Source organism: Penicillium psychrofluorescens (assembly GCF_964197705.1).
Source record: "Penicillium psychrofluorescens genome assembly, chromosome: 2".
NCBI lineage: Eukaryota > Fungi > Ascomycota > Eurotiomycetes > Eurotiales > Aspergillaceae > Penicillium > Penicillium psychrofluorescens.
The window spans coordinates 2,272,996-2,299,831 of NC_133440.1; the positions used below are offsets into that span (position 1 = coordinate 2,272,996).

Consider the following 26,836-nt stretch of genomic DNA (forward strand, 5'->3'; position numbering starts at 1 on the left):
TCAAAGGAACTCCGGAGGATATATGTGCCAAGGCCCGCCTTTGGATCACGGTTGAGATCGGGGAGAGAGGTGGTATCCGCTCGCAGAGATGACGTCGACAGAAAACAGAAGTAGGGTTTATATGCACAAGTGTAGTGTCGTAGCAACCAATAGACATCGGAAAAGGATAAGAGAAATCGGGTGTCGAGAAAGCGTCGAACAAAAGCAGGTGATCGAAACAGAGGGCCCATTCACACAAACGCGACAGACAGGATGGATAGTGCGATCTTGCTGGAGAGTAGCTGGGGCTAACGGGGGACACGGGAATCGGACGGAACGATCGGGAATAGAGGCGCGAGGTGGTCGCACGGGATAATTCAAATCGATGAAACGGCGGGGCGCATTGCCGTCGAATTGGACAGGGGGAGCGCGGATGGGCGAACAGGATCCGCAGAGGCTGAGAGCATAAGCAGCTTGTCGAACAGACTGAACCGGAGACAGGTATCAGGTGGCCATGATGTCGACGCTCTCGGAAGGGAAAAAATTGGGACCGAAGGGGAGAGACAACAGGAGGGGGGAGAGGTGGTGGTGCCGCTGAGGAGGTGAAGCTGAGCGAGCGAGCGAGCGAGAGAGGATTATTGAGGGGCGGCCGGGTTGCCAAGTGGAACCGAAGGTGGAGAGCGGCAGATCGTTTGTATACCGATCACTACGATTATTACACTACCTATATGACTATGTGGCATTATGATTCAATAATATTTAAAAAGCTATGGATACAGTCAACGGAAGAATGCCCTCGACCTTCTAGGAGTGGAAATATCCTCCCCGGATAGACTGGGTGGCCCCAGTAGTTGCTAATATAGACATGGGGAAACCACTAACTTCCCGTACTATAGTTTAGTTATTAGGCAAAATGCCCAAGTCCAAAGAGGGGCTCAGCCCCTGAATTATTCGGGGGATGAACCCCTATTTTGGCCCAACTGATTATGTTTGTTTCTTCTCCCACTCGCCGAGGTTGGTCTAGCCAGGGGCACGTGATAGAGATAAGATCCTTCCTCCCGTTATCGCATGCCCCTCGACCTTTCTTTCGTTCTCTTTCCTCCGACTCCTTCCCCTTCTTGCACTGCTTCTCACCCCGCACCCATTTGCCATGGCTGAGATTCAGAACTCCAACCCGACCATCCTCAACGCGGCTGACCTGCCCACCCGTCTACGCCCTGCGGTCCCGCACAAGCCAGGCTATGGCACCGGCATCTTTGCGTCGGCTCTGCCCTCGCCTGCCAACCCGGCTGACTTCCTCTGCACCAGCCCCTACGAGTCCTCGGATTCAGACGATGATAATCTCCTGGAGGAGCTGATTGATGAGCAGGAGATCTACGGTAAGATCTCACCTGCCTTCCACTAATGTGGGCTGTCACTCACAAGCCAGCAGATCTCATAGGCTCGGTTTCAGACCCTGAGCATCCCGTCTCGCTGGGAGAGCTGGCCGTTGTCTCGCTGCCCGACATCAAAATCACCCCAACCCTCCCGAAAGTCCCTGGTTCGCCTCTACAGACCGTCACCGTCCTCATCACTCCCACCATCACCCATTGCAGCCTGGCCACGGTCATCGGGCTTGGGGTGCGCGTTCGACTAGAGCAGTCGCTGCCTCCTCGCTTCCGCCTGGATGTGCGCATTAAGGAAGGTACCCACAGCACGGCGGATGAGGTCAACAAGCAGCTCGCGGACAAGGAACGGGTCGCTGCCGCGCTGGAGAATGGAGCACTGATGAAGGTGATTGCCAAGATGTTGGAGACCTGCAAGTGATTTCATACCACGCCAATCTATGTAATTTTAACACTGGAGCTGCGGTCCATCGAGACCATGAGGTTTGTGCGGTACACTTGACATGATGATAATGAGACCATTTTGCTATGACACCAAAACAACTACCAGCGTAGTGTCTATTAGAGATAGATAGAGTACATGGGCAAAACTCCTAATAAGATGACTCCAGATTCCCACCCACCCCTTTTTTTTTATATCATGAGTCCAAAACGCCACTCTCCTTCAGACCCTTCCATAGCTCCGGCTCCAAGAACTTGCTGACCGTAACATCCTCCGCCAGGCCTTTGCGGCGCCTCGTCTTCAGGACAAAGTCTCGTGCAGTGGCCATCGCTGGCGCCATTTCTAGCGGCTTAAGTTTGACGTCTCGGTCTAGTGGGTCGCCGGGCACCACACTCCATTTATCGAATGCGAGACTGAGCTTGGCCTGACCCTGGGTATGGATCCGTAGATCGGTTTCAAACCCGAATGAGTCGATCACCGGGATCAATCCGCGAACGGAGTACAATGGCGTACCGGCAATCGGACCGTCCGACAGGACATGGCCTCTGCGCCGAGACAAGACGGTGTAGACCGAAGCAACGGCATCGGCGGGCCCCGTCATTGTACAAGAATAGATCGGTTCCATGAGACGAGGAGATGCCATCAGGAATGACGAATACACGGCCCGGCGGGCAGTGGGAATTATCTGACCTCCTCCGCGGTAGATGGCTTGATCGGCCAGGGACACGTCGGTGAGTTTGAACTTGGTGTTCCGAATTGCTAAACGAGAGTCAGTCAGTCAGTCCCATTGGATTCCGGGAGAGTAAAAATATTTACGTTCTTCACACAAAGGACCCTCTCGCGTACCCCAGCTGAAGCCCTGGGTGATGGAGTCCCGAACGGTGCCGAGAAGCTTCTTGTCCACTTGCGACGGTAATGTATCATCTTGGAGGATATTGGGGCCCATCTCCTCAGGGCCAAATGCCCAGATACTCCGGGCGGCGAGCTTATCCCAGTCATAGTTCTCCTCAAAGTAACGAGCCACCTTGCGGATAGGATCCTTGATGCTGACCTTGCCCCCCTCGATCCCCTCTGCAATGCCGTCGTCCAAGGGCTCCGCAATCATAGTAATCTTGTTCTTTTTGTTCGGCGTGATCGAATAACACATGATCGCGGAGGTTTCGACCACGGTTTCACAGAAACGAGTGACGGGGTCGGACACTTTGATCTCCATCTCGGAATACAGTCTGCGCAGATCATGCATCACGCAGTCCATGTAGAGCTCTCCAGTTCCCAAGACCACATGCTCACCAGACTCCTCAACCTTCGTGGAGATGAGCGGGTAGCTTTTATTGATTTTGCGCAACCCTTCCAGCATCTTGGGTAATTCAGATGGGTTGACTGGCTCGACGGCGACTTTGAAGACGGATTCGGTCATGTGCCGAAGGGGCCGGAAAATGTATGCTTCTTCGTCATCTTCCAATTTGAGAGGCATCAGAGTTGCCGTTTTCACGATGGAATTGTCCACACCACCCAACAGCACCCAGTTCCCGGCGGGAACACCATTCGTGGAGATGTTGTAGGCTGTCTCTGCAATCCACGTATCCGAAATGGTGGCAACGACCATGTCCTCTTCATCCTCGGGCGTGTATCCCTCGCCCAGGACACGGACTTGCTGGCCCGGTCGAGCCGTACCACTCATGATCCTTCCGAAGGCATTGAAGCTGGCAGCGTCGGTTGTGCTGAAAAGTTTGGTGACGTGGACCACCAGGGGGCCATCCTGGTCACAGGAGGCCATGGAAGCCGCGACTTTTGTGTCCAGAGGACCGGTATAGTACCGATCTAATTTGTGCTGAGCACCCTCCACTGGGGACGGGACGTGCTGAACAAGCATATCCACAAACCCGGTGGCAGAGCCGAAGAATTGCTCACAAACCAAGTTAAGCAGCTCCTTTGCATCCGATTTGAGCTGAGATGGCTTTAGGCTGACCCCAACGCTTGCCAAGGTCTCTTTGAGGTCCTCTGGGCTTTCACTGATCGTATGGGAGTAGAGCTTATAGATGGGCTCCAGGACAAACTTGACAAACGATCTTTTTGCGTTCTCCTCCACTCCCTTGCGAGTAAATTTGCGGCTCCGTGGGTTGTAGAAGATATCCCCCCACAGTCGGGCAGCAAACTCCGACGAATCCAGCCGTGGGTAGCTGTCTGCATACATCCGGGCGAAGGACTGCAAAGTGAAACACCAGTTCATCGAGCTAGACGCAAAGGCAACATTGCCCTTCTCCGGGCTCAAGCGCCGCTTCTCACCCTGGTCCGACAGAACACTCTCGATCACCGTGTTGACTTCTTCGATCACATGCTTCAGCTTGAAATAGGCGTCGTTCGGCGGCAGCTTCAACTCCATGATGAGTCGATCCATCTTATTTACAACCAAAGTTAGGGGTATATCCTCCAAGACCGCATGTTTGATGATCTGTTCGGTGTTTGCTTGAACGCCCTCGACAACATCCACGACGAGTACCACGCCGTCGGCCAGACGAACCGAGGTCGCGACTTCGTCGACAAAATTGACATGTCCCGGAGTATCAAGAATGTTGAGGAGGTGCGACTTGCCCTTGGTTCCCTGGAGAACCAAGCTCATTGGCGCCGATTTGATTGAGAGACCGCGTTCTCGCTCTAGGAAGTGGACATCGGTATATCGGAGCTGTTCTTCCCGTCGTCGGCCGATGCGCTTCTCTAGCCGGTCGGTCAGATCGTGGGTCTGCTTCACCAGCATGTCCATAAAGGCGGTTTTTCCGTGGTGCAGGTGGCCGGCCAGCGCGACGTTCCGTATTTGCTCGGGGAAATTGAGGAGATCGGTCATAAACTCGCGGGAGAAATGCACGGGCGGGAGTTCGGTCTCTGCGATTGCAAATTTCTTTTGCTGAACGGGGGCGATAATCGGCTCAGATAGCGGCTGCGCATCTTCTTCCTGGACCATGGTTTCGACGTCGGTGCCGTAGACTTGGGATGCGCTGGGATAATACTGCTTGTCCTCGTGCAAGACCACGGCGTTCGAGGGGCCTTCTGTAATTGATGGGATGAGCATAGCCCCAGGATCATTTGAGGCATAACCTACCATCGACCTCCATTAATTGCTGGTCGTGGACCACATCTTCTTCCTCCTCGTCGCCGTCCTCGCCGTAGGCGTCCAGATTAAAAGCATGGACCTCCTGCTGGACCTCCTCCTCGTCGGACTCGGCACCACCGATATAGTTACCAAACTCATCATAGAGGTCGTCCATAGTGGGCAGATGGGGGTGGTTGGAGGGTGGGAGTTGAAGGTCGGGAAAGAATAAGTAGAAAGAGTTCTGAGTGGCCCGAGCGTCCAGTCCGTCACGCCGGCCCACCAAGCATACTGTGGGCTACACTGTATCTTCTGTTCTTCCCTTTCCTTTCCCTTTTTCTCCCTTTTCCCCCTTTTCTTTCTCCTTCAATTCATTCCTTATTTCCTCTCATCTTCTCACCCATTTCTACTACGACCACCCCACCATGTCTTCTTCCCTGCCTCCTGTCTACATCGTGTCGACAGCCCGCACACCTGTGGGCTCGTTCCTGGGGTAAGTGGCAGAGAGATCAATTCAGGGTTGCTTGGATTGCTAACAATCATCTGTTGGTAGCTCACTGTCCAGTCTGACGGCCCCGCAGCTGGGTTCCCATGCGATCAAAGGTGCGGCCCAATTCTGCTTGCGAACATCACTTCCCAATACTAACGCTATTTGCAGCGGCCGTGGACCGGGCTGAGGGTATCAATGCGACTGACGTTGAGGAGGTCTTCTTTGGCAATGTTCTGTCGGCGAAGTGAGTGGCACCCCCTTCAGATCGGTTGCGACCCGGCTAACCTTTCTCTGCAGCGTCGGCCAGAACCCTGCCCGGCAATGCGCTATCGGTGCTGGGCTTGAGGACTCCACCGTCTGCACCACCGTCAACAAGGTGTGCGCCTCGGGTCTCAAGGCAGTCATTCTCGGTGCCCAGACTATCATGACCGGCAATGCCGACATTGTTGTGGCCGGTGGCGCCGAATCCATGTCCAACACCCCCCACTACCTGCCCAACATGCGCGCCGGCGCCAAGTACGGTCACCAGAGCCTAGTGGATGGTATCATGAAGGACGGGCTGATGGATGCCTACGGCAAGCAGGAGCTTATGGGCCTGCAGGCCGAGGAGTGTGCGCAGGATCATGGGTTCAACCGTGAGCAGCAGGATGACTATGCCATCCGCTCCTATGAGAAGGCCCAGACCGCGCAAAAGGCTGGCCTTTTCGATTATGAGATTGCGCCCATTGAGATCCCCGGGTTCAGGGGCAAGCCTGGCGTAACTGTTTCTCAGGATGATGAGCCAAAAAATGTAAGCATAGTTCAAATTGGCCCATGTGAAATCTGCTGACGACGGGCTTTTCCCCTCCAGCTCAACCCCGACAAGCTTCGCGGCATGAAGCCGGCTTTCATCCCCGGTACTGGTACCGTGACCGCGCCGAATTCGTCACCGCTGAACGATGGTGCTTCAGCCGTGGTCTTGGTGTCTGAGGCCAAGGTCAAGGAGCTTAACCTGAAGCCCATTGCCAAAATCCTGGGCTGGGGTGATGCCGCTCAGAAGCCTAGCAAGTTCACAACCTCGCCTGCGCTGGCGATTCCCAAAGCTTTGAAGCACGCAGGAGTGACTCAGGATGCCATTGACGCCTTTGAGATCAACGAAGCCTTCAGTGTGGTTGCTCTGGCCAACCTGAAGCTCCTCGGTCTCTCAGAGGACAAAGTCAACATCCACGGCGGTGCCGTTGCGATTGGCCACCCTCTCGGAGCCAGCGGTGCTCGCATCCTGGCTACCTTGATCGGGGTCTTGAAAGACAAGAAGGGCAAGCTGGGCTGTGTTGGAATTTGCAATGGCGGCGGCGGTGCGAGTGCCCTGGTGATTGAGTCTCTGCTGTAAAGAATGGTAATGATGGACGATATGACGCCTGCTAAGGCGAGTATGCAGAGTGAAAAATAGAATACCCAGATAGATAGTTGGCTATCGACTGAAATGAAGTAATTACGAAAGAGCATTCTTGGTGTCTTGGGGAGTACAGTAGATGCACGTCCACGCGAGATATATTTACTACAAAAAGATAAACGAGGCAATACTGGACGCCCTTGGGGACTGAGCTCTATAACATTACTCATTTCATGCAAACGCACCGACAAAAGCCATCAGGATGGCACCACAGGCCACTGACACACAGGCTTCGATCCGCCGCCGGCCCTTGAGGTTCTCATAGCTCGATTCGCTCAGAAAGTCCTCCGCCAGAAGTTCAACGAGACCTGCGAACAGGAGAAGACCGCTGCTGATCGCATTGGTGATGCCGACCATGAGAAGACCCGCCGTGCTTGCTGGATCATAGAGATTGTGGAGCACCAAACCGATGGCCTGGCCAAGGGGAGTAGTCGTGCCATACGCCAGTGACATCAGCCACGGTTTCATCGAGGAAGGTGCGAAGAGATCTGGAATCAGCGAAGCAATTCGAGACCCAAGCGCAAATCCCTCAAAGGTCTGGTGAAAACCGATGGCGACCAGGAGGACGATGAACGAAGTGCCCGTTGCCACACTGAGCGCCATGCCAATGAAAATGCTGTGAAACAGAATCCCCGCTTCGAGAAGTAGGCACTGCAGAAGCTGGCGTTGTGGGTTCTGGATCGGCAGCTCCGAGTGCGTCTGGTGCCGATAATTTCCACTCAGACGTGGCCGACGGTGTTGAGGATGCGACGGTCGAGACGTGTTGGTGGGCATATCATCATCGGTCTCTCCATCATTGTGCTCTTTGTCCGAGAGCGTACCTGTTAAATGCAGCTGGTCAGACCCATGGGATGAACCAGATGGCCGGTCTGCAGCTTCTGCGCGATGGTTGTCGAGGTTGTCGAGGCGGATATTGTCCGGGGCTTCGTTCGCCTCCAGTCTCGAATAATTGGTGCCCTCGGGTCCAAAATCACTCATCGAGTCGCGCCCGATTTCACCGATGAGATTATCGTACTCATTGCCATGAACATGGCCCGCACCTTTCATGGCGAAAAACATCTCGACGCACACGACGGCGAAGACGGAGATCATAGCTACAAAACCAGCCATTGCTCGGTACGTTTCGCTCCAGAATCGAGGGAGACACGGGTCCGTCAAGGAGACAAAGGCCGTCGGAAGCAGATGCACAAAGGCCGTTGCGATGAGCACGCCAGTGCCAAAGTGTCTGGATATGAAAAGAAAGCGGCGCGGAATCGGGAGACGGGGAAAGCGACGAGCGAGAATAGGAAATGAGCATGCTGATTGCACGCGAACAGCAATTAGCCGGGCCCACCCAGAAAAAGGAAAGAGATTGAGAACGTACCTAATGTGCTGAGTCCGAGAATGAGGAATACCGCCATGACATGCAATGGAGTGTTGTAGGCTCCGCGCTCGGTGGTGCCACATGCTGGCGAGTCTGCATCTCGACGCCGGAGCTCTGCTCTCAACAGGGAATCGGGGATGTGCGCCACGGAGAAGGGGGGGTCGTCTGGGGAAGAACATAGGGGAGTGAGTTGAGAGCAGACCTTGGGCAATCATTGGGGGGGCTTACCTGAGGAAGGGCTATCCGGCCAGGCCGGAGTACCCGGCATCATTGTTGCCGAACGGGAGTCACAGAGGATGTTGGGGCCATTCCTTGAGGCAGTTGGTGCAGGCAAGTTCAGTCTAGAAAGACACGCGGTGGGAATCTTATTCGGGCTTAGTCATCTGTCAATACTTCCAATTGAACTATGTAGTATGAACTACAATCCCTTGAATAACTAGATAGAGAAATCGCAAACCGATGGTCACCGCAAAACATTGAAGAAGATGCTGACTCGCTCATAGTCGACTTCCGAGCCCCCGGTCTTGGGCACACCTCGTGTCGGTCCTGCAATGGCTTCCACGTCGACCTTGCTCATGCCCGGCGGCAGCTGTATATCATAATTTAGAGTGGTAGCCTCCCCAGATGTCGGGTTCAGCCGCTGCATGCCCATGAGAGTGGCCAGCTTTATCTGTCGCTGTGGCGTACTGGATGCCAAGGTAGACCGCACCGTCAGCAGGTTATGTGACGAGGGCAGGTTGATCGTGATCGACTGTTGGGCAACCGTAGCCGATGGAGGGATATCTAAGCAAAAGTCCTCCGGCAAGGACAGCGTCGGATGAGTGAGTATCTGAATATTCTGTATCAGAGCAGAGCTGGCGTCTAGGAGACGGTTAGTATCTGCATCAACACCGCATTGGATGACCTAAAACGAACCTTGCCCAGGCCGTCGCAAATGAGAATCCACGCCGAAGGGCTGTTGGTACGGTGTCTGATCTAGTCGCATCGTCAACAGAGAGGTCACTATGTAAGGAAGTTGATGTGGCTGGGACGAACGCACTCTCGTGATACGATAATCCCCCGGGCCCGGGAAGCGAGTGTCGGGCATACCCCATGGGAACATTCAAATAAGGCTGCGACATCTCGTGATGGGACGACACATCATCCTTGATTCCCATAGGAACGGCCTGGGATTGCTCTACAGCGGATGGTGTGCTCGATCCCGGGCTTGCCAACCCTCTTCGGAGTCTCGTCCGAGGGGACAATCGGTGCACGTCGATCTCTTGACTGGCAGATCCCGCTCGAACAAGGTCCTGTTGGCGTTTCAGCGCTTCGTTATCGACCGTGACGCCGGATCGCCGTGCATCGTCTCGCAAGGGCGGGTCCGAGTTCTGCGCAGACATTTTCAATGTCAACTTTTGGCCCATTGGATTAGGTGTCATTGAGCCCATCTTGAGTTTGATGCGAGGCGGATCGGGGTCTCCATCTACCTGAGGGGGATCCAGGACCAGCTTTTTGGCTTCTGCAACTCGCCGTCGGAAATATTCCTGGTCGATTCGTCAATGGGAGAACTAGAGAAATCACCAAAATGATCTTACTTCCAAGATGCCCGCGAGATTGCTGATATCGCTGCCATCCTCGTTGTATTCTCTGGCATTTCGCCATATGTAGCTGACTTCCTCTTCAAAGGCCTGCCAGGTTGGATACGCGGTCACCTTAGTTGGGTTGTTCCTGATGTCTGTGCCGCGGACTTTCTTTTGGATACTCCTGAGAGATACAGGATGCTGAATGATCTCATAGTAATCTCGATAGAGATTCCGATCAGGTTTGCCGATGAACGGGTAGGAAACCTCATCGCCACTAGATTAAGGAGTTAGCCAAAAGACGGCAAAAAAAGGGTCCGGTCATAATGCTCACTCGTCGTCCCTTAGCCGTGCCAGCTCTGTCATAATCTTATCCTGTGCCTGCTGGAGGGTATTGCCTTCGAAACTCTTCTCGGTCTCCTCATCCTGTTCCTCCTCCACTTCTTCCACTTCTTCCTCTTCCTCCTCTTCCTCCTCTTCTTCTTCATCTTCTTCTTCTCCTTCTTCTTCTTCTTCGCCCTCTGAGGCCTCTTGCGATAATCCTTTGTCTTTCGCGTCTTCGCTTGCTCTTGCCCCTGCTGGAAGGCCACCATGTTGCTTGATCAATTTGGGCATAAGGTCGGCGACCATCTTTCGGATGCGCACCGCATCGGTGAAGATCTGGCTGGAATCCTCGTTATATGATTTCGCATTTTCAACCATGAGGTCCAGATCTTCTTCCAGTGTCTCTGTCGAATCATACTGGTGGTCGTTCAACTTATCCTGTTGTGAAGGAGACAGGTGAGCAGGTGTAAATGCAACTTCCAGGCAATACTGGGGAAGATAGCGCGCACCTTGACAGTATCCAACGCGATGGGTTTCGGAATAGCTCTGTAATATGCGGCGTTCCGCTTCTATGCTTGGGCATTAGCCGAACCTCCGAAGGCAATTGCGAAGCGCGTGGGATCAACGCGACCTACTCGGTCAGGCAACTCCAGGAATTCCTCAGCGATGAGACGACCCCTATAGTAGAGCATTTGTCAGCACCTGTGGCAACAAGCAACGCATGGATGAGTGTGCGAATGCAGCGTACCGTCGGTCCTTTGCCGCTTTGATTTGCGACAAAAGTTCGGAGCCGATGTCTGTAATCAATTGCGAGGTATCGGAGTCCATGTGGTCATCAGCATCCTATTTCGTGTCGCTCAGGATTAGAATGTTTGAAAAACAATGGTCTTTGCGCAAGAAGGACTGAGCACAAGGGTTGCGCTCGGATGTTGCTCATCCAGCTCCGTCACACGGCGCGTCCAGCGACAACGCCTACGGCCACTCGAAACATCACATATCATGACATCCGCAGAAGGGAAGCTTACCGATACTTTCCGGCGCTTCTGTCCCCGGAGCCTAGTCTCTGAGGGCGCGGCCACGGCCACGCGCCGTTTGGTGCTCATATTGGGGATTCGTCGGCAGAAGTGGTAAAGTTAGGCGCGAACGAAGCGAGAAAACAAAGAGCTAGCTCAGTAGATTTGCAAACCGTCCTGAAAAGCAATGGCTGATCTCGGTGATCCCAATGGCCAGCCGACAGGCAGAAGGACGTGTTGGGGGAGACGCGCCCATAGTTAGTTAGTTACTGGGTTTAGTTGGTTAGTCAGAGCGGAATTACAGCCTGAGGCAACCAGGCATTCAAGGATCAAGACATTCAGGCATTCAGGCACCTAACCCTCTCGGTCTTGTTCTTTCCCCTCCAAAACAAACCAAACCTCCCAAGTCGACCATCCTGCTATCGCTCGTTTCCCCCTTAGTTTTTTTTTCCTCCTCTTCTCTGCCAGTGCACATCCACGCGCCGGAATAGCACATACATTCGGTGAGCGCGTCCTCATCCCTCCACATCCCACGATCAGCTCACGCGCCTCACCTTCCACCTCCCAAGATCCGTCAAATTGACAACCGTTTCTCGCCTTTGACAGAAACCTTGCACATATAACCGCGTGTTTACCCTCCCATACCCTCCCCGATGGAGATCGATCCGAACAGAAGAAACAAAAAGCCGCGTCTCCTGCTAGAATCCGAGCGAGAACGGTTGGATGAATTCATCGACTCAATCCACTATTCGGCAAGGTACCGAAGGAACCGCCACCTCCAAAATCAATCACTAATGCAAACAGGTATTCTGACGACAAGTTCGAATACCGCCATGTTCAGCTGCCTAAAAACATGCTAAAGAAAATCCCGGCCGAGTACTTCGACAGCGCAAAGGGGACATTGAAACTGTTGTGGGAGGAGGAGTGGCGCGCGCTGGGGATCACACAGGTGGGTGTCGCCCAATTCGACCGAGAGAGCCAAGGCTGACCTGCCTCTCTCAGAGTTTGGGATGGGAACATTACGAGGTGCATGAACCAGAACCGCACATCCTGCTATTCAAGTTGGTCTTGTCCATGGACACCATTCTCTCCCGCGCCGCTAACCCGCCGAGCAGGCGCCCTCTTAACTACCAGCCTCCACTGACCCAGTAGCCTGGTTGCGACGGTGCATTGGAACATCGACGGTTCCGGGTTCTGGCTCTGAGCCGAGGGGTGGTGCTGGTACAGAGGTCCACCACCATGAAACTCTGGTAAACACCAGCAGAGACGATACCATTTGGGGGCCATCAAGATGGATGGTATGGACATGCGGAATCAGTGTGTTCAATAAGGGTCCCCCTACAGCTTCGTAATGGAAGTTCTGAAATGAGACATGGTTCATTTATTTTTCTCTATTGTTTTCCTGCTCCATTGCCTGACCCGAAAAAGTGGACGATCTCCTTAACACGTACGGTCCTGGTTTGCTCTCAGACAACGTTCTTGGCCAGCCATTCCTCCCACTGGGCGGCCGTGAAGCTGCTGCTGATACCAGGCTCTTCCACACCCTGCGCACTCGTCAGTATCTTGGGTTTCTCTGTTCCCATGGGGGAGGGGGAGGGGGTGGGGGAGCTTCTGACGTTGAAGTACACCGTTGGCGAAACGTGGACCCCCAGGGCCCGATCAGCCTAGATGATATTAGAAGCATGCGATGTGATGACCAAACTCGGTGCCTACCTTGATCATAAATTTGATATCGTTGGTGACTTGATTGCCACTGTTCAGACTGCCGTTCTCGTCGGGGGTATCGCTGATTGTCAGCAAGTCCAGGAATTTCTTCTCATCCACGCCGACACTCCCAGCAATCTTAGCCAGACGGGCATATGTCTTGTTGCGGGTTTCGTTGACCACGCTGACATCGAAGAACTCGGTCTGGTGCTGAAACAAGGCCGCACTGAATTCCCAGAACTTTTCTGGGGCCAGTCGAAGAACTGCTGCCCCAGCCTCGTGGACGAGAGTCGACGATGGGTGCCACGGTTGGATATGTTGGCGGAAGATGACCTGGAGTTTCGGGCTGTACTGCTGGGTAATCATCGGTCGGAGCGCGTAGAAGGTGTTGAACAGCTTGGCCGAGAACTAGAGGCCGGTCAGTGGTCGTACATGGTGTCTGTCTGGCGAGGATAGGCTGACTGGGCAGACGTAGTCGAGATCTGGACGGGAAGGTTTTAGATCAGTATGTAGTTGGTCGGTTGGATTCATCAGCACTTACACAGCTCTAGCGTGTGGGGAGAGGGTCCTGCGGAGGCGAGCTTAATACCCGCGAATTTGGGCGGCACAGACATGGTGTAGGTACTATGTAGGGACGAGGGGGACGAAGAGGAAGAAAAGGAAGCAGAAGAAGAGGAAGCAGAAGAAGCAGCCAGCCAATGTGGAGAGTGGCGTCATCACCCCGCCATCTGGTTTTACGTGCAACAGTTGTGTACATGGTTGATTATCATGATCATCATCATCATTATTGTCCCAATCACCCTAGCGCCCGTTGTCGCCGGAAGTTCAGGTCCTTCAGCAACAGGTCCACCGTTCGCCATTGTCCGGTCGCTGGATCATATTCGCCCTTCACTTCGAATCGGCAGAAACCATTCGGGCCCTTCAGGCCCACCGGTCCGGAGATAAAGAAGGTGCCTCGGCGAGGAGTCCGCGGGGTTCGGCTCCGATAATCGCTCAAGCGCAACTTGAAAGCCATCGACGCCAAGTATAGATCGGATCCGGGGCCAAGGTTCGGCAGGGGGAGCCGTTGTAGGGAAGAGAGGATTGAGGATGGGTGAGAGATGGCTTTATCGGAGCTAGGTGCTGGGTTGTCCTGCAGGCCGTCCGGCATTGGCAAACCGGGAGATTCGCGCTGTTGAACCGCATCCAGATTTTCACCGTTTGGCGAAAGGCGACCCTCCGAGAGACCCTCCACAACATCCAGCGCCTGTCCTTCGGGATCCGTAAAACGGGCCCATTGTCTTTTCAAGACCAACATATAGGCATCCTTAATCGCAAGAGCTACATGGACCGGCTTCATGTAACTCTGCAATCGGTCACCCATTTCGGGATCCAGAGGTTTGGAAACCCAAGATATGCCGTCATCGGAGTACTCGATCCTGTGTTTGGTGTCAGTAAGTGCGACAATCGGCCACAAGCAACCACGTGCACTCACCCTGATCGCATGTAGTACGGTGGAGCGCGGGACGGGAACTGATGGACGAGCCAAAATCCGGTGATCGAGATGGGGCCCCCGAGGATTTGCGATATTCGACCGGAGACGGAATCCTGTACAATCGTAGCCAGCTCTTCTTTTGCGAGAGTCAGCAAATCGGGAGAGCCAGGAAGGAGGGTCTTCTCACTTCGCAACTTTTGAAGTTTTTGGCGGTCCATGGAAATCTTGACAAACTGTTGCCATTCCGGATCCGCTGCTGTGTACCGCTCGCCCTCTTGTAGCCAGGACCAGCCTAACGGGATGAACAGAGGACTCTCTGCTTCCACCTCTTCGACATCGCCTCCGCCATGTCCATTGCCGCCGTGGAGGTTTCGGCGCGCAGCCACTTGGGTGGGTTCCTGAGTCGAGTTGGTGTCATCCGGATCGTCGTCAAATCGGACCAGCACGAAGGTAGTCCAGAGATGAAATGCTGTGCCATAGAGCAAGGCCTTTGTGACGAGCGACCTGAGCTGTATGAGCCTGATGGCTCCGGGAGGGAGAACGCCGAAATACACACCTGATCCATGGCCGCCTGAACCTTACATGACGGATATTTGGAGGCTCTGAATGATGGGAGTATGGAGCACGGCGGAAGACAGAGGAAGCGGCGCGCGCAGGTCGAAGGAGACGCCTGAGCGGGAGCATTGAAAAGAAGGGTGAAAGAGGCAGCAAAGAAAGAAAGAAAGAAAAGACAGAAAAGAAAGAGGAAGACAGGAACCGTGGACGGCCAGGCTAGTCCACGGGATGAGTCCGGTGCCACGTGACCTTATCACCCTATGACCCGATGGCTGTCCTTCCAACTGAGTTACCGATGTAATTAATTCTCTCTGCATCACGACTTCCCATCCTTCCTCAACATGCGCTGGTCCTCCCGGCTCCTGGCCCTGGCTGTCACAGGTGCACTCGGAGCAAGCGCCTTTGATGCCTCCCTCTTCACCTTCCACCAGGATGGTCAAGACTCCGTCTCAGAAGATGTCGCCCAGCTGATTTTGGAGCTTCGGACCAAGTCCTCTCTCGCAGCGGTGCTAGGCAAGATGGAAACAGGGACCGCGGATCAGTTGAATCAGTTTGTCCGGTCCGATGGCATGCTATTTGGAGGCGCCGATGGCCATGACGCCCCCATGAGAAGCTTGGTGCTGCTCGAGGGGATCGATGGGCAAGTGGGTATGTTGTTTGGTCCCTGGGAATTTTGGGTGACGACTTACCCTCCGAACAGGATCGGCAGTTCAAAAGAGCCAACCAAGTTATATCCGCATCCCTCATGCTTCCTCCGATTTCATGGACAGTGATTCTCTGGAGTCATTTCTCGGAAGTGATGGGACAGGAATCAATGGCAAACATTGCACCTACCACAGTACGGCCGGTCTGCCAATGACCTCTGAGGTAACTACTCTCTCCTGCCAATGCCATATTCAAACGGCCCCGTGCTAATGAGGACTTCGCTTCTAGAATGCCAAAAAATGCGTATCCGAAGACCCCATTCTCTCCGCCGGGGGTGACTTACTCGGCCACGACTTTCTCGGCCTCATTGATTCCGTGGAAACATGGACCCCTGACGGTTCCGGACTGTCGGCTTCGAGAATACTATTGAAGGTAATGGAAAGCCCCACCGGTTCAACGGATGGACTCTAATCAAACTTCTCTCAGCCCCAAAGTTCTTCGGGTGATTCTGAGCGCGTCGCCAACTCTTTGGAGTCCTTCTTTCACACTTTAGCCAAATTATCTTCTTCCGGCAAACAGGAGATCACTGCCCTACTTCTACCGCGCTGCAATGACTCGAAACACAAGCTGGCCCGCCGAGGCATCTCAGGCATGCTCTCTCGAGCCTCGAACCCGAATCAACTGAGAGCCCTCAAAGGGTCGGCCCAAGACATGTCGGTGCCATCCACACTCACCCCCGTGTGCCATGCCTCCAACTCGTCTTGTGTCGAAGCAACGGATAATTGTTCGGGTCACGGCTTCTGCTATAAAAAATCCGGATCAGGCAATTCAGGAGCCGGGGACAGCTGCTATGCCTGCCAATGCACAAAAACACTGAGGGAGAAAACCGATGGCACATTCGAGACCATCCAGTGGGGTGGGTCAGCTTGTCAGAAGAGGGATATTAGCTCGCCCTTCTTCCTGATCGCTGGGGTCAGCATTTTGGTTGTGGCAATGGTCAGTAGCGCGATCGGGATGTTGTTCAGCGTGGGCCAGCAGGAGCTGCCGAGCGTGATCGGGGCAGGTGTGGGCGGCACAAAGGCCCCAATGTGAAGACCTGAAGGCAGAGGGGGAAATGTCATACATATATACTTTCATATAACCACCTAGGCTCACGAGTTCGTTCGTCACAAATGCGCTTTATCCATTGGTAGGTAAAATTGGAATGTAAATGCTTCCTCCACTGCATATCATGAAAACCGCTCAAAGATGAATTCCCATCGTTTTTGAGCCTCCAGGCATTGCAAGGGTTAGAGCAAGCCCCGAAGGCTAGCCTGGGAAACCAGATCGCATGAATGCCAAAGCTCCCACCAGAAGATCAAAGAATAAATTACACATATCAAGTCATCAACAAATAAGAAGCTGGTATCTCAGTCAACATTCCAGATGTTGATCCAGCATGCAGAGAAGGATTCGTAAGCGAGCCGTTAGTCCGGACCAGCTTCCAGTTCGCGAGGCGTCTGGCGCTCAGGTCGTGAAACGCTAGCAGGCGGTAACTCCGTGTCAGGCGATGGAGGTTGCTCTCGACCGGTGCGATTAAAAAGCCCCCGAAGGCGACTTGGGACTAGGCGTGGCCAGGTATGCTGTTCCGCGCTCCCCGGCTCATCCTCCCTGCGGAGTTCGTGGGGCGTTAGTTGCGAACGTCCTTCCGGCGGAGCAGATCGGTCCCCCCTTCGATTGGACATTGGGAAGATTCGCCCAGGTAATGATAATTGCGCTCGGAACGGATTCGCTCGATGCCCGGTCCGAGCAGTTGGGGATGGCCTCGTAATCGTATCCAGATTAGCCACAAGAAGACGACGACCTTGCCGGTCCCCTGTTGCCTGATTTTCCGTGCCTGGCGCACGGGGTTTTGGTACGTAGTAATCCGCCTTGCATAGAGGACAACACGCTCTCCGGCTCGTCAGCCAGGGATCGACACAGGAGGCATGGAAAGCATGCCCACAGGTCAGGCCTCTTATATCGTCGTCATCCTCAATCAAGTCCAGACAGATGGCACAAGAGTCTCCTGGATTTGGCAAGAGTTCGGCAGGAAGTGCGTTGCGGATCTGATCGCCATCGTCTTCGTCTTCATCTGGCTCAACTGTCTCCGAGTTCAAAGTGTGCTGCCATTTAAATTCTTGCGGAGAATTGCTTGCACCTATGCTCTGTTGCTCGAAAGAGAGACCAGCCACAGGGGGCGCTTTTTCGTCTGTTGGCTGCATCGAATTTTCGGCATGTTGGTCTTGCGAGGCTTGCGAGGCGCCCGATTCTATTCGGTCATTGGCGCTCTCGGATGGCGATAGCGCGGCTGTCACGACCCCCACTGGTGCAGAAACCACACCCGGGTCATCTTTCAGACTATTAGGCCTGCTATTCGGGGCCGTGATCCCTCCTTCTGTTGGTAGACCTTGGTTTGCGCGAGAAGACCTCCATACCTTATATTTGACAAGCGAGAAACGCTCATTGACTTCGTCCATCGTCATCAGCTTCTTTTCCCTCCGTCGTCGATGGGTTCGAGGCATGGCCACCAAGTCAATGGGCTCTCCAGTGTCTTCTCCTCGAAGTTGGCGGTTCCGCTGGTTGTAACGAAAACAGTATTTTACTCCCACAATAATCCTGCAGGCATATTCATCAGCCACAGAATCCTATCCAAACGCCGACCGCTCCGAGGGGAAAATTGATGCCCTCCCGGATGTTCCAGGCGTCGGACGACTGGACTTACCATAGATTGGTGAACACCACCCCAAAGCCGAGAGCGACGAAGAAAAGTAGAGGTGAGCTGGTTGCGTTGCCCGAGTTATTTCCACTACTACTAGTAGTAGTAGCGGTGGCAGCAGCCGTAGTCGTGGTGGATGCCATGTTTGGGTGATCAAGAAAGGAGAAGGAGTGGGGGTAAGGAGGTGATGGTTGTCAAGATGGTTAAAAACTTCTTGGCAGTTACTGAGCTCTCAGAGTCCCATCCCCAGTCGAGCATATGCATGCCTTCGCGCTTCAGGAGACGAGATGCAGCGGAGGCTGGCTGCGAGAGGGGCGGGATGGCAGTGAACACGCAGGTTGGCGACACGGAACCCCAGAGGCAGGCAGGAATCAAACCTAGATGAGGATGGCCGAGACCGAGGGCGGCCTGGCATTCAAGGGATGTTATGTTGGTTGAGGAAGAATATACTAAGACGTAGTAGTCGTCAGAGGAAGGGAAATCACAAGTGGAGACGGAGACGGAAGGTAACTTCTGAGGTAAGCAGAGTTTCTGGGGTTGGACGGTCACGGGACTGACGGACTGATTGGACCTAAAAAGAAGGCGATCACCAGCCAGTCACGCATCGACCATATCAACATATCATATCCTACATATGGCGGACGCCAACCCCGTCGTCTTCTTCGACATTGCTCTGGGGGGTGAGTGAACTACAACCTCTGTCCCCTTCAAGCCCTTATTCAACTAAATCGGTCCTAGGCGAGTCGCTCGGTCGAATCAAGATAGAGCTTTTTGCCAATGTCACCCCGCGGACGGCAGAGAACGTTCGCCAATTCTGCACCGGGGAGAGCAAGAACTCCCAGGGACGGCCTCAGGGCTACAAGGGGAGCAAGTTTCACCGTGTAATCAAGGATTTCATGATCCAAGGCGGCGATTTTGTCAACGGAGATGGATCGGGAAGCTGTACCATCTATGGAACCCCCAAGTTCGCCGATGAGAACTTCTCGCTGAAGCACGACCGGGCGGGACTCTTGAGCATGGCAGTAAGTCCTTTTTTCCCATTCCTTGTTCGACTCGAGAGACTGAGTCGCTTAGAACTCGGGCCCGAACACCAACGGCTGCCAGTTCTTCATCACCACCACCCCAACACCATTCCTGAACAACAAACATGTGGTATTTGGCCAGGTCATTGACGGTATGGATGTTGTCCACATGATTGAGCGGACACGGACGACGAAAGACCGACCGAATCAGGATGTCACGATTGTCCAATGCGGAGAGATGTAATAATGGTGATTTTGCTACAATAACTTAAACCGGGGGCTATGGCGCAAGGAATACGACCTCAATTCATGGTTTTCTTCATGTCAAAATCGATATATCACAATCTTGGCGATAAAATTGTTACCCGAGATCACGGCGCTCTCTCCAAGAGTCTCCCTCCTCCGAATAGACTAGAGCTTGAATTTGCTCAGGTAATCCGAAGCCAGCGAAATGGCCTCATCGACCTTGTCCGGGTTGGTTCCATTGCCAATGGACGTTGGCCCTTTACCTCCCGCCTTGCCTCCGACCGCGCTGGAGACAGCGGCGGCCCAATCGCTCGCCGATGCGCCTCGGTCACTCAACTCCTGCAACGGAAGTTAACATCAGTCGGTAACATCAATAGAAGAGTGGAATAATCTAACCTTGGAAACGTAGCATCCGTGCGCAACCCGACCTTGCTCCGTGTCTGCGGCCAGCAGATACACCGTCTTGTTCTGCAATTTGGATTTGACATGATTGAGAGACTCACTGACAGCCTTGGCATTGGCCGAGATGGGAAGCCGGGCTACCAACCAAGACTTGTCTTGGTTATCGGGTGACTCGAAGTAGGAGGTGATGGTTTCCAGCGCCTTCTTGGACTCCAACTTTTGTTGCGCTTTCTGTCCATCGAGGATCTTCTTGTTGATCGCGAGGAAGCGCTCCCGGAGCCTTGCCTTCTGGATTGCAGAGATGGTGAGTTGGTTCAGATCCACCTGTATCTGCTTGGCGTCCTGCTCTTTCTCGGGTCCGAGAGGTAGGCCATCCAGTCGGTCAACGCGCTTCCCGAACTCCTCCGCGACGCGCTGCACCTCGTGAGCCTCCTCGCCCGTGACGGCGATGATCCGACGAATACCCTTAGCGATGCCGCTTTCTTCCAAGATAATCAAGTCTTTGATATCACCTGTCTTCTGCACGTGTGTTCCACCACATAATTCAATGCTCACCTCTTTCCAACGAGGGTCCTCGACATTCTTCAAGATTTCTTCTAGTTCGACCCCAACGGAGACGACGCGGACAGGATCTGGGTAAGTCTCGCCGAAGACAGCTCTGAGTCCAGAAATTTGCTGCGCGGTTGCCAGAGGAACTTCTTGGGCGTAGACCGCGCAGTTCTGCCGGATATACTCGGTCGACTTGGCTTCGATCTTTTCTAATTCTGCCTCTGAAACGGCGGACTTGTGAGAAAAGTCAAATCGGAGCTTCTCGGCCGCCACGAGGGAGCCTTTCTGGTCCACGCCATCTCCCAGGACCTCTCGAAGAGCGAAATTTAGAATGTGGGTGCTCGTATGGTTGTTGCGGATGGGCCAACGGCGAAGTTCGTCGTATTCACAGATGACAGTATCGCCCACGGAAAATGATCCGTATTTCATGAAGCCAGTGTGCAGCACGTAGCCTCCGTAGACTTGGACATCACCAACCTCCAGCTCCGTCTGTCCATCGATGACAATCCGGCCGGTGTCGTTTTCCTGACCACCCTGTTCGGCGTAGAAGTTTGTACGATCCAGGATTAGGCCAAGCTGCTCTCCATCAGGGATACTGTCGGTGCCACTGCAAAATGTTTTTCCGTGGTAAATCGCCTTGATGGAAGCATTGATGTTGCCCTTCGCAAATTTAGCAGAGTCATCCGTTTTTTGGACGTCGTTCATCTTCTCTAGCTTTCCAAGATCATGGACATCGAGTTTCACAGTGTGTGTGGCAGCCTTTTTCTGGCCCTTGCTAGCTTCCTTGGCGCGCAATCTTGCTTCCTCAAACTGGGTGTCGTCAATCCGAAGGCTGCGTTCCTCGGCCATAATGCGGGTCAGGTCGACTGGGAAGCCAAAGGTATCATACAGCCGCCAGACATCGGCGCCATGTAGTTGATCAGATCCCTTGAGCTTGGCTTGCTGAGCATACTGCTCAAACTGCCGCTCACCCCGATCCAGGGTCTTGGCAAATGACAACTCTTCCTCGTCCAGAATCTCCATGACATCTTGCTGCTTTCGTTGCAGCTCGGGGAACATGCCCCCCAGTTGATCCACCACCGTCGGTACGAGTCTCGAGAAGAAATTTCCGATATCCACCTGGAAGTATTTCCGAGCATACCGCGCGCCTCTGCGTAGTACCCGGCGAATCACATATCCGCGACCCTCATTGTTGGGAATCACCCCGTCTGAGATGGCAAACATGAGGGTCCGAACATGGTCCGCAACGACCCGGTACGCTGTGTCAATCCCGTCAGGGTCCTCAGCACCGAATTTGCCCTGATAGTCGCGAGCTCCAGTCACTTGTCGAATGGCCTCGAAGATCGGGGTGAAGACATCTGTGTCGTAATTCGATGATTTGTCCTGCAGGATGGACACCAGGCGTTCGAATCCCATCCCTGTGTCAATGTGCTTGTTCGGAAGGGGCTGCAGGGAGCGATCCGGCTCGCGGTTGTACTGGATAAACACGTTGTTCCAGATTTCGAGAACATTAGGGTCGTCTTGGTTGACCAGGTGAGCCGCATTGCGTCCACCAATTCGGTCATAGTGCAACTCGCTGCAAGGTCCACAGGGACCTTGGTCACCCATTTCCCAGAAGTTGTCCTTCATGTTTCCGGGTAGAATATGAGATGGGGGGACCCCAACGGACCTCCACAGCTCTTTGGCCTCTAGGTCGGGCTCCAGACCACCCGCCTCGTCGCCCTCGAAATAGGTAACGTAGAGACGGTCCGGATCGAGTCCGTAGACTTTAGTCAGAAGGGTCCAGGAGTAGGAGATTGCTTCTTTCTTGAAGTAGTCGCCGAAGCTCCAGTTACCGAGCATCTCGAAGAAGGTCTGGGCGGTTGACAGCAGTCAGTATCTCACTCAGCCTGGGCAACGGTCTCGCTGGAACGCTCACATGGTGATAACTATCCTTTCCAACGTCATCCAAATCCTGGGCTGGTCAGCATCCTACCTACCCCCCCTGGAACACAGCCGGTCACACTCACATTATGCTTTCCGCCCGCACGTAGACACTAGATCGATGGTTAACAACGGCCGAGCCTACGGCTGGGGATGAGTCCTACCTTTTGCGAGTTCACAGCGCGCTTCAACTTGGCAAAGTCGGACTGCGGGTCGACAGTACCCAGGAAGATGGATTTGAACTGATTCATACCCGCATTGGTGAAAAGCAGCGTTGGGTCTGACAGGGGCACGACAGGAGAGGAGGTAACTGAGCAGTAGTGGGTCAGCCAGGGCAAGGGCAAGGGAAGAGCCAAAAAAAAATCTCGGTGGCGGGGTAGCAACGCACCAAACGTGTGGCCGTTTTTCTGGAAATAGTCCAGGAAGGTATCCCGCACTCGCTGGGCCGTCCACTGGGGACCATCGTTGGAGGCCATTTGGGGCGAGGTGGGAGTGGTGGGAGTGGTGGTGGTGGTGGTGCAGAAAGAAAGGAAAGAGGAAGAAAAGGTGTGGCAGCCCAGATGAGTCAACTTCCTCCCCCGTCCGCGCATCGAGCCACCCCACGCGACCAGCGACGACGACGACGACGACGACAATTCGCGATCCGACCAACCCGAAGAGACGGGGTGGATGGCGAAAGATGGGGAACAGAAAAAACGCCCGGCCGAGGGTGATCCCGATGGCGCGCAGCCCTTAGCCAAGAGACTCAGTCGCCTGCACCTGTTGGGTAGGATGTTGATGATGCGCCCTGGCCCAGGTAGCAGATGAGGTTGACACATTCTTCTCCTTCCTGGCAGATCCCTCCCCTGTTCCCGGTGACTACGATCCGATGCTCCTGGATGACACCAAGACGACCACGTACATTCACGACCTCGATCGCGAGCTGGCGGAAGACAACACCACCGAGGGGGACGCGCTGATCTTTCTCCCGGGCATCGCCCAGATGATGTCGATCCCGAAACCGGCGAGTTCGGCGGGCAAAGAACTGGTTCTATACCAGGATTCTTCGTCGTTGACGGTGCCGAGGGAGTCCGACTGGACAAGGAGAGCGATTGAGGATTTCAGAGCGCGGGCCAGGTCTGAGAGACCGAGTTCCACTTCGACCACTTCGGCGAGCAGGAAGACAAACGCGGGTGATCTTGACGACGACCCCATGGATATTGACAAATCTTAGTTCTAGGTTTTTGTTGTTTTCTTTTTTTTTTTTTTTTTTCTGGTGGCAATGAAAAAATATTATGTTATTGGTGAAAATTGGTGAAACGCTCAGGCTACAGTGAACGGTCAAGAGCTCGCCCTTGCTATGGAACTCCGTCGTCATGTCGCTCACCTGTCGGAAATAGCGCCAATGCAGTAACTGATCCATATAGATATTCTTCACCCAATAGCCCACGCGTCGAGGTAAACTGAATCCGGTTCGAAATCAAGTCAAAGTCACCTGATTCGCCTTGCCCTGTCAGTGCGAACATGACATTCGCCCCTCCAACAAGCAGGACACCTGAAACAGCTAGCGGTAAAGCCAGGGGCCGCCGTTATTTTGCTGTATGTACTCTGTCGGCCGCAAGCTGTCGGCCTGGCTTCACCAGTAGCAGAATTGCCAGTAGCTGAGCGGCCGCGAACCCGATCATGACCTTCAGCTGCGCACTGTAGCTAGAGGCGAAAATATTTTTCACCTCCTCCTGTAGATCCGGAGATAGATATTCAATCGATTTCACATTCTCAAGGAAAATATGGAGTTCATGCGATGACAAAATACCTTGCAAACGATGCGCCAGATTGCCATTCAGGATGTTAGATGCAATAGCGAGGCTGATAGCACCACCAAGGAACCGGAACTGGATCACGGCTCCAGTGGCGATTGCTATATTGAGAAAAAAAGTTAGTAGGCCAACATACAAGGTACTATCGGCGAGTTGCTCGGTGGGAGACCTACTGATGTCTCTGTCTTCGACTATGTATGGTATTGAGAGCATCAAGATACCCATTGTCAGCCCTATTCCTGCACCAGCAATAACCTCGTAGACGATATCTGTCGCGTGGAAGCCCTTCGCAGTGGCAACGGTTGAAAGAAGTCCCACACCAACGGTGTGGGTTGCACAGCCCACGAGTAGAGAGTAGATGAATGGGATGCGTCCCCTGGAGCTAGCGATATTGACAAGGGCCGCGGCAACAGCTGCAACGGCCGAGTATCCAATCAAATAGATCCCGGAATCGAGAGGCGACTTGCCTAACAGGATTTGAGCTTGCTGTGGAACATAGACTAGAACGACGTTGAATGGTGCGCCGGTGACAAACGCGGAACTTGGGAGATTGCCTGTCAGAGTGGATCGCCCCGTTAAAGTAAGCGCGGTTTTGGCTCACATGAGGATGCCCAGCCATGGACGATCAAAAAGCCATCGCTTAGGAAATATTGGGTCTTTCCCCGGGATGCCCGAGATGTATCCTTCCCAGGCAAAGAAAGCAAGCCAGGAAACGCTCGAAAGCACAAGGAGTGCAATCGCCTCTCTCGAGGACCACGAAAATGCCAAATCTGTTTCATTCAAGACGGCGACTATCAAAAACGAGCCCGTCATTATCAGAAGCGACCCCACGAGATCAAGATTAGCAAATGAGCGGTATGACGCTCGCGTTCTGAATGAGGGAGTGTGCTGATCAAGACCAAAGTTATTAGGCATCGCGATAACAATAACAATTATCGCAATAGCGCACAGCGGAGCGCTGGAAACAATGATTAGTCGACCATTCAATATAAGGAGACATTGGATCCTGACATACTTGATGAGAAAAACCCATCTCCAGGCCGAGTGTTGCGCAAGGGCACCTCCGATGATTGGGCCTGTCAAAGAGGCAAGGGCAAGGCAGAATGACATGAGACCGCTGTAGGTCGGAAGCTTCGTTTTAGGAGCTATCTCGTAGGTGCATAAGATTGCCAGTGCGTATGCACCAGCACCGCCTATTCCTTGTAATGCTCGTAGTATTATCCTACATCAGCAGGGTTAATTCTTGAACGGTTGACCAGTATCGGACTACCCTAGACCTCACAATTGATTGACTGTCTGGGCGCACCCACATCCAAGAGAGAAAGCGAGCAAAATCACAAGTGCGGCAATTGTGGCATATTTCCTCCCAATTATATCGCTGGCTTTGGTCCATATTGCCATGGAACCTAGAGGAGTTTTGGAATCAGTTATAAAGGACGAAGACAGTGAATTGGAAGTTGGGTCGAAATATATGGAACTAATTTTTTGAAATCGCGCGATGCAAAGGAAATAATTACAATTGAGCAGTTGCATTCTGGGTCATACCTGTGTAAGTGGCCAAATAGCCAGTGACAATCCAGCTTCTCTTCTCGAAGCCTTCCAGGCTATCTGTGATACTCGTGAGAGACGAGCTTACAATAGTAACATCCAAATTGGAGAGAAAAAATCCAATCAGGAGCCTATTGCCAAATCATCGGTAAGTCTTTGCCATCCAGCAGCCCTCGGGCACTTAGCTAGAAATTTACCCTATCGTGGTAAAGATAAGTCTCCATCCGGCAAGGTAAACAATTTCACTTCCTGGAGACGGTGCTCTTTGTACCGAGCCCTTTTCTCCTAGATCCCTCCTTGAGGGTTCGTTGGATCCTTGCCTCGAAATCGGCTCTGCGAACTTTATGTGATTAGACATGGCTGTCAGGCCTCTCAACGATGCTAGGTGCTTCAAGCGTAGGAACCACCGCTGCATGCGAGAATTTTTTGAACGGGACAACTCACTAGGTAGGATCAAGCTCCAAATATATTCCAGGGGCTTCAAGGGGAACGCAGGAGACGCATGATGACAAGAATGTGGAACAATAATGGGATAATACGGGTGATCTTCACCATCATTGAAGCTAGCGCTTGAATCGAATGACTTGGCACCAATTTGCCTGGGAGGCTGGAGATCTTTCTGGGACTGGTGCGATTGAAATTGCGATTTTGTTCCTCTTGTCTCAATTATATACTCTTGTTGGGAATGCTCCCTGTCTTTGCACGAAGTTTTGATCTGACAAAAGGTAAGGGGTCAATTTTGGTGGAGTCGGCCTCAGGATAAATACCACTTGCGTTGGATCCACGTTATTCATCTTTTTCGATCGTATGAGTCAGCTTCTCCTTACCCAGGACTGTCTGCAAAATTGAGCAGTAATGATCTGCAATATCAGGGACACCTATAGGATCAAGGTGAGAGTTGAAGGGACTGGTCAGTGCGAACAAATGGGAACAGACATTTAGCTTAGAGTGCCAGAATTAACTATCATCACTATTACTAGACCACTATGTACTAATGTTATTATTTGTATGTTTAACTAATAATATAGCCATTCCTTGAATGGTATACCTTACCATGTAATTAAATTGTATATTTAGCTACTATTGTTGAGATATTTAGTTGTAAAGTATCAATTTTACTATGCCGTTTTGCTTTGAACCACTCGCCTACCAATTACGTT

At 53.1% G+C, this 26,836-nt stretch overlaps 14 protein-coding genes across 14 annotated transcripts; 6 read left to right on the top strand and 8 right to left on the bottom strand.

The window, feature by feature from the left end:
• Positions 1-1,129: 1,129 nt before the first annotated feature.
• On the top strand, positions 1,130-1,785 carry PFLUO_LOCUS3051 (uncharacterized protein; the record flags this gene model as incomplete). The annotated part of the gene is made up of 2 exons (XM_073780257.1): positions 1,130-1,358; positions 1,412-1,785. The coding sequence occupies 2 exons, from the start codon at positions 1,130-1,132 to the stop codon at positions 1,783-1,785; spliced, it is 603 nt and encodes a 200-aa protein (XP_073637129.1).
• Positions 1,786-2,002: 217 nt separating this feature from the next.
• Positions 2,003-5,069, bottom strand: PFLUO_LOCUS3052 (uncharacterized protein; the record flags this gene model as incomplete). Its single annotated transcript, XM_073780258.1, has 3 exons — positions 2,003-2,565; positions 2,623-4,851; positions 4,904-5,069. The coding sequence occupies 3 exons, from the start codon at positions 5,067-5,069 to the stop codon at positions 2,003-2,005; spliced, it is 2,958 nt and encodes a 985-aa protein (XP_073637130.1).
• Positions 5,070-5,316: 247 nt separating this feature from the next.
• Positions 5,317-6,750, top strand: PFLUO_LOCUS3053 (acetyl-CoA C-acetyltransferase; the record flags this gene model as incomplete). The annotated part of the gene is made up of 5 exons (XM_073780259.1): positions 5,317-5,384; positions 5,445-5,494; positions 5,550-5,625; positions 5,679-6,171; positions 6,232-6,750. The coding sequence occupies 5 exons, from the start codon at positions 5,317-5,319 to the stop codon at positions 6,748-6,750; spliced, it is 1,206 nt and encodes a 401-aa protein (XP_073637131.1).
• Positions 6,751-6,984: 234 nt separating this feature from the next.
• Positions 6,985-8,444, bottom strand: PFLUO_LOCUS3054 (uncharacterized protein; the record flags this gene model as incomplete). The annotated part of the gene is made up of 3 exons (XM_073780260.1): positions 6,985-8,111; positions 8,177-8,341; positions 8,405-8,444. 3 exons carry the CDS (start codon positions 8,442-8,444, stop codon positions 6,985-6,987), a joined length of 1,332 nt encoding a protein of 443 aa, XP_073637132.1.
• Positions 8,445-8,639: 195 nt separating this feature from the next.
• On the bottom strand, positions 8,640-11,165 carry PFLUO_LOCUS3055 (uncharacterized protein; the record flags this gene model as incomplete). The annotated part of the gene is made up of 9 exons (XM_073780261.1): positions 8,640-9,037; positions 9,092-9,151; positions 9,216-9,702; positions 9,754-10,015; positions 10,073-10,500; positions 10,572-10,631; positions 10,698-10,740; positions 10,811-10,905; positions 11,088-11,165. The coding sequence occupies 9 exons, from the start codon at positions 11,163-11,165 to the stop codon at positions 8,640-8,642; spliced, it is 1,911 nt and encodes a 636-aa protein (XP_073637133.1).
• Positions 11,166-11,728: 563 nt separating this feature from the next.
• PFLUO_LOCUS3056 (Cyclin-dependent kinases regulatory subunit (Cell division control protein cks1)) lies at positions 11,729-12,227 on the top strand (the record flags this gene model as incomplete). Its single annotated transcript, XM_073780262.1, has 3 exons — positions 11,729-11,832; positions 11,880-12,024; positions 12,078-12,227. 3 exons carry the CDS (start codon positions 11,729-11,731, stop codon positions 12,225-12,227), a joined length of 399 nt encoding a protein of 132 aa, XP_073637134.1.
• Positions 12,228-12,541: 314 nt separating this feature from the next.
• Positions 12,542-13,393, bottom strand: PFLUO_LOCUS3057 (uncharacterized protein; the record flags this gene model as incomplete). Its single annotated transcript, XM_073780263.1, has 4 exons — positions 12,542-12,739; positions 12,789-13,187; positions 13,242-13,261; positions 13,321-13,393. The coding sequence occupies 4 exons, from the start codon at positions 13,391-13,393 to the stop codon at positions 12,542-12,544; spliced, it is 690 nt and encodes a 229-aa protein (XP_073637135.1).
• A 182-nt stretch (positions 13,394-13,575) lies between these two features.
• PFLUO_LOCUS3058 (uncharacterized protein) lies at positions 13,576-14,818 on the bottom strand (the record flags this gene model as incomplete). The annotated part of the gene is made up of 3 exons (XM_073780264.1): positions 13,576-14,197; positions 14,254-14,762; positions 14,810-14,818. The coding sequence occupies 3 exons, from the start codon at positions 14,816-14,818 to the stop codon at positions 13,576-13,578; spliced, it is 1,140 nt and encodes a 379-aa protein (XP_073637136.1).
• Positions 14,819-15,149: 331 nt separating this feature from the next.
• On the top strand, positions 15,150-15,924 carry PFLUO_LOCUS3059 (uncharacterized protein; the record flags this gene model as incomplete). Its single annotated transcript, XM_073780265.1, has 3 exons — positions 15,150-15,456; positions 15,509-15,675; positions 15,742-15,924. The coding sequence occupies 3 exons, from the start codon at positions 15,150-15,152 to the stop codon at positions 15,922-15,924; spliced, it is 657 nt and encodes a 218-aa protein (XP_073637137.1).
• Positions 15,925-16,919: 995 nt separating this feature from the next.
• PFLUO_LOCUS3060 (uncharacterized protein) lies at positions 16,920-17,951 on the bottom strand (the record flags this gene model as incomplete). Its single annotated transcript, XM_073780266.1, has 1 exon — positions 16,920-17,951. One exon carries the CDS (start codon positions 17,949-17,951, stop codon positions 16,920-16,922), a length of 1,032 nt encoding a protein of 343 aa, XP_073637138.1.
• Positions 17,952-18,824: 873 nt separating this feature from the next.
• On the top strand, positions 18,825-19,456 carry PFLUO_LOCUS3061 (Peptidyl-prolyl cis-trans isomerase H; the record flags this gene model as incomplete). The annotated part of the gene is made up of 3 exons (XM_073780268.1): positions 18,825-18,870; positions 18,929-19,212; positions 19,265-19,456. 3 exons carry the CDS (start codon positions 18,825-18,827, stop codon positions 19,454-19,456), a joined length of 522 nt encoding a protein of 173 aa, XP_073637139.1.
• Positions 19,457-19,623: 167 nt separating this feature from the next.
• PFLUO_LOCUS3062 (Alanine--tRNA ligase) lies at positions 19,624-22,808 on the bottom strand (the record flags this gene model as incomplete). Its single annotated transcript, XM_073780269.1, has 6 exons — positions 19,624-19,797; positions 19,855-22,263; positions 22,328-22,363; positions 22,419-22,445; positions 22,497-22,642; positions 22,721-22,808. The coding sequence occupies 6 exons, from the start codon at positions 22,806-22,808 to the stop codon at positions 19,624-19,626; spliced, it is 2,880 nt and encodes a 959-aa protein (XP_073637140.1).
• Positions 22,809-23,001: 193 nt separating this feature from the next.
• PFLUO_LOCUS3063 (uncharacterized protein) lies at positions 23,002-23,545 on the top strand (the record flags this gene model as incomplete). Its single annotated transcript, XM_073780270.1, has 2 exons — positions 23,002-23,098; positions 23,169-23,545. 2 exons carry the CDS (start codon positions 23,002-23,004, stop codon positions 23,543-23,545), a joined length of 474 nt encoding a protein of 157 aa, XP_073637141.1.
• A 355-nt stretch (positions 23,546-23,900) lies between these two features.
• PFLUO_LOCUS3064 (uncharacterized protein) lies at positions 23,901-24,941 on the bottom strand (the record flags this gene model as incomplete). The annotated part of the gene is made up of 3 exons (XM_073780271.1): positions 23,901-24,229; positions 24,350-24,669; positions 24,730-24,941. The coding sequence occupies 3 exons, from the start codon at positions 24,939-24,941 to the stop codon at positions 23,901-23,903; spliced, it is 861 nt and encodes a 286-aa protein (XP_073637142.1).
• Between the last annotated feature and the right edge of the window lie 1,895 nt (positions 24,942-26,836).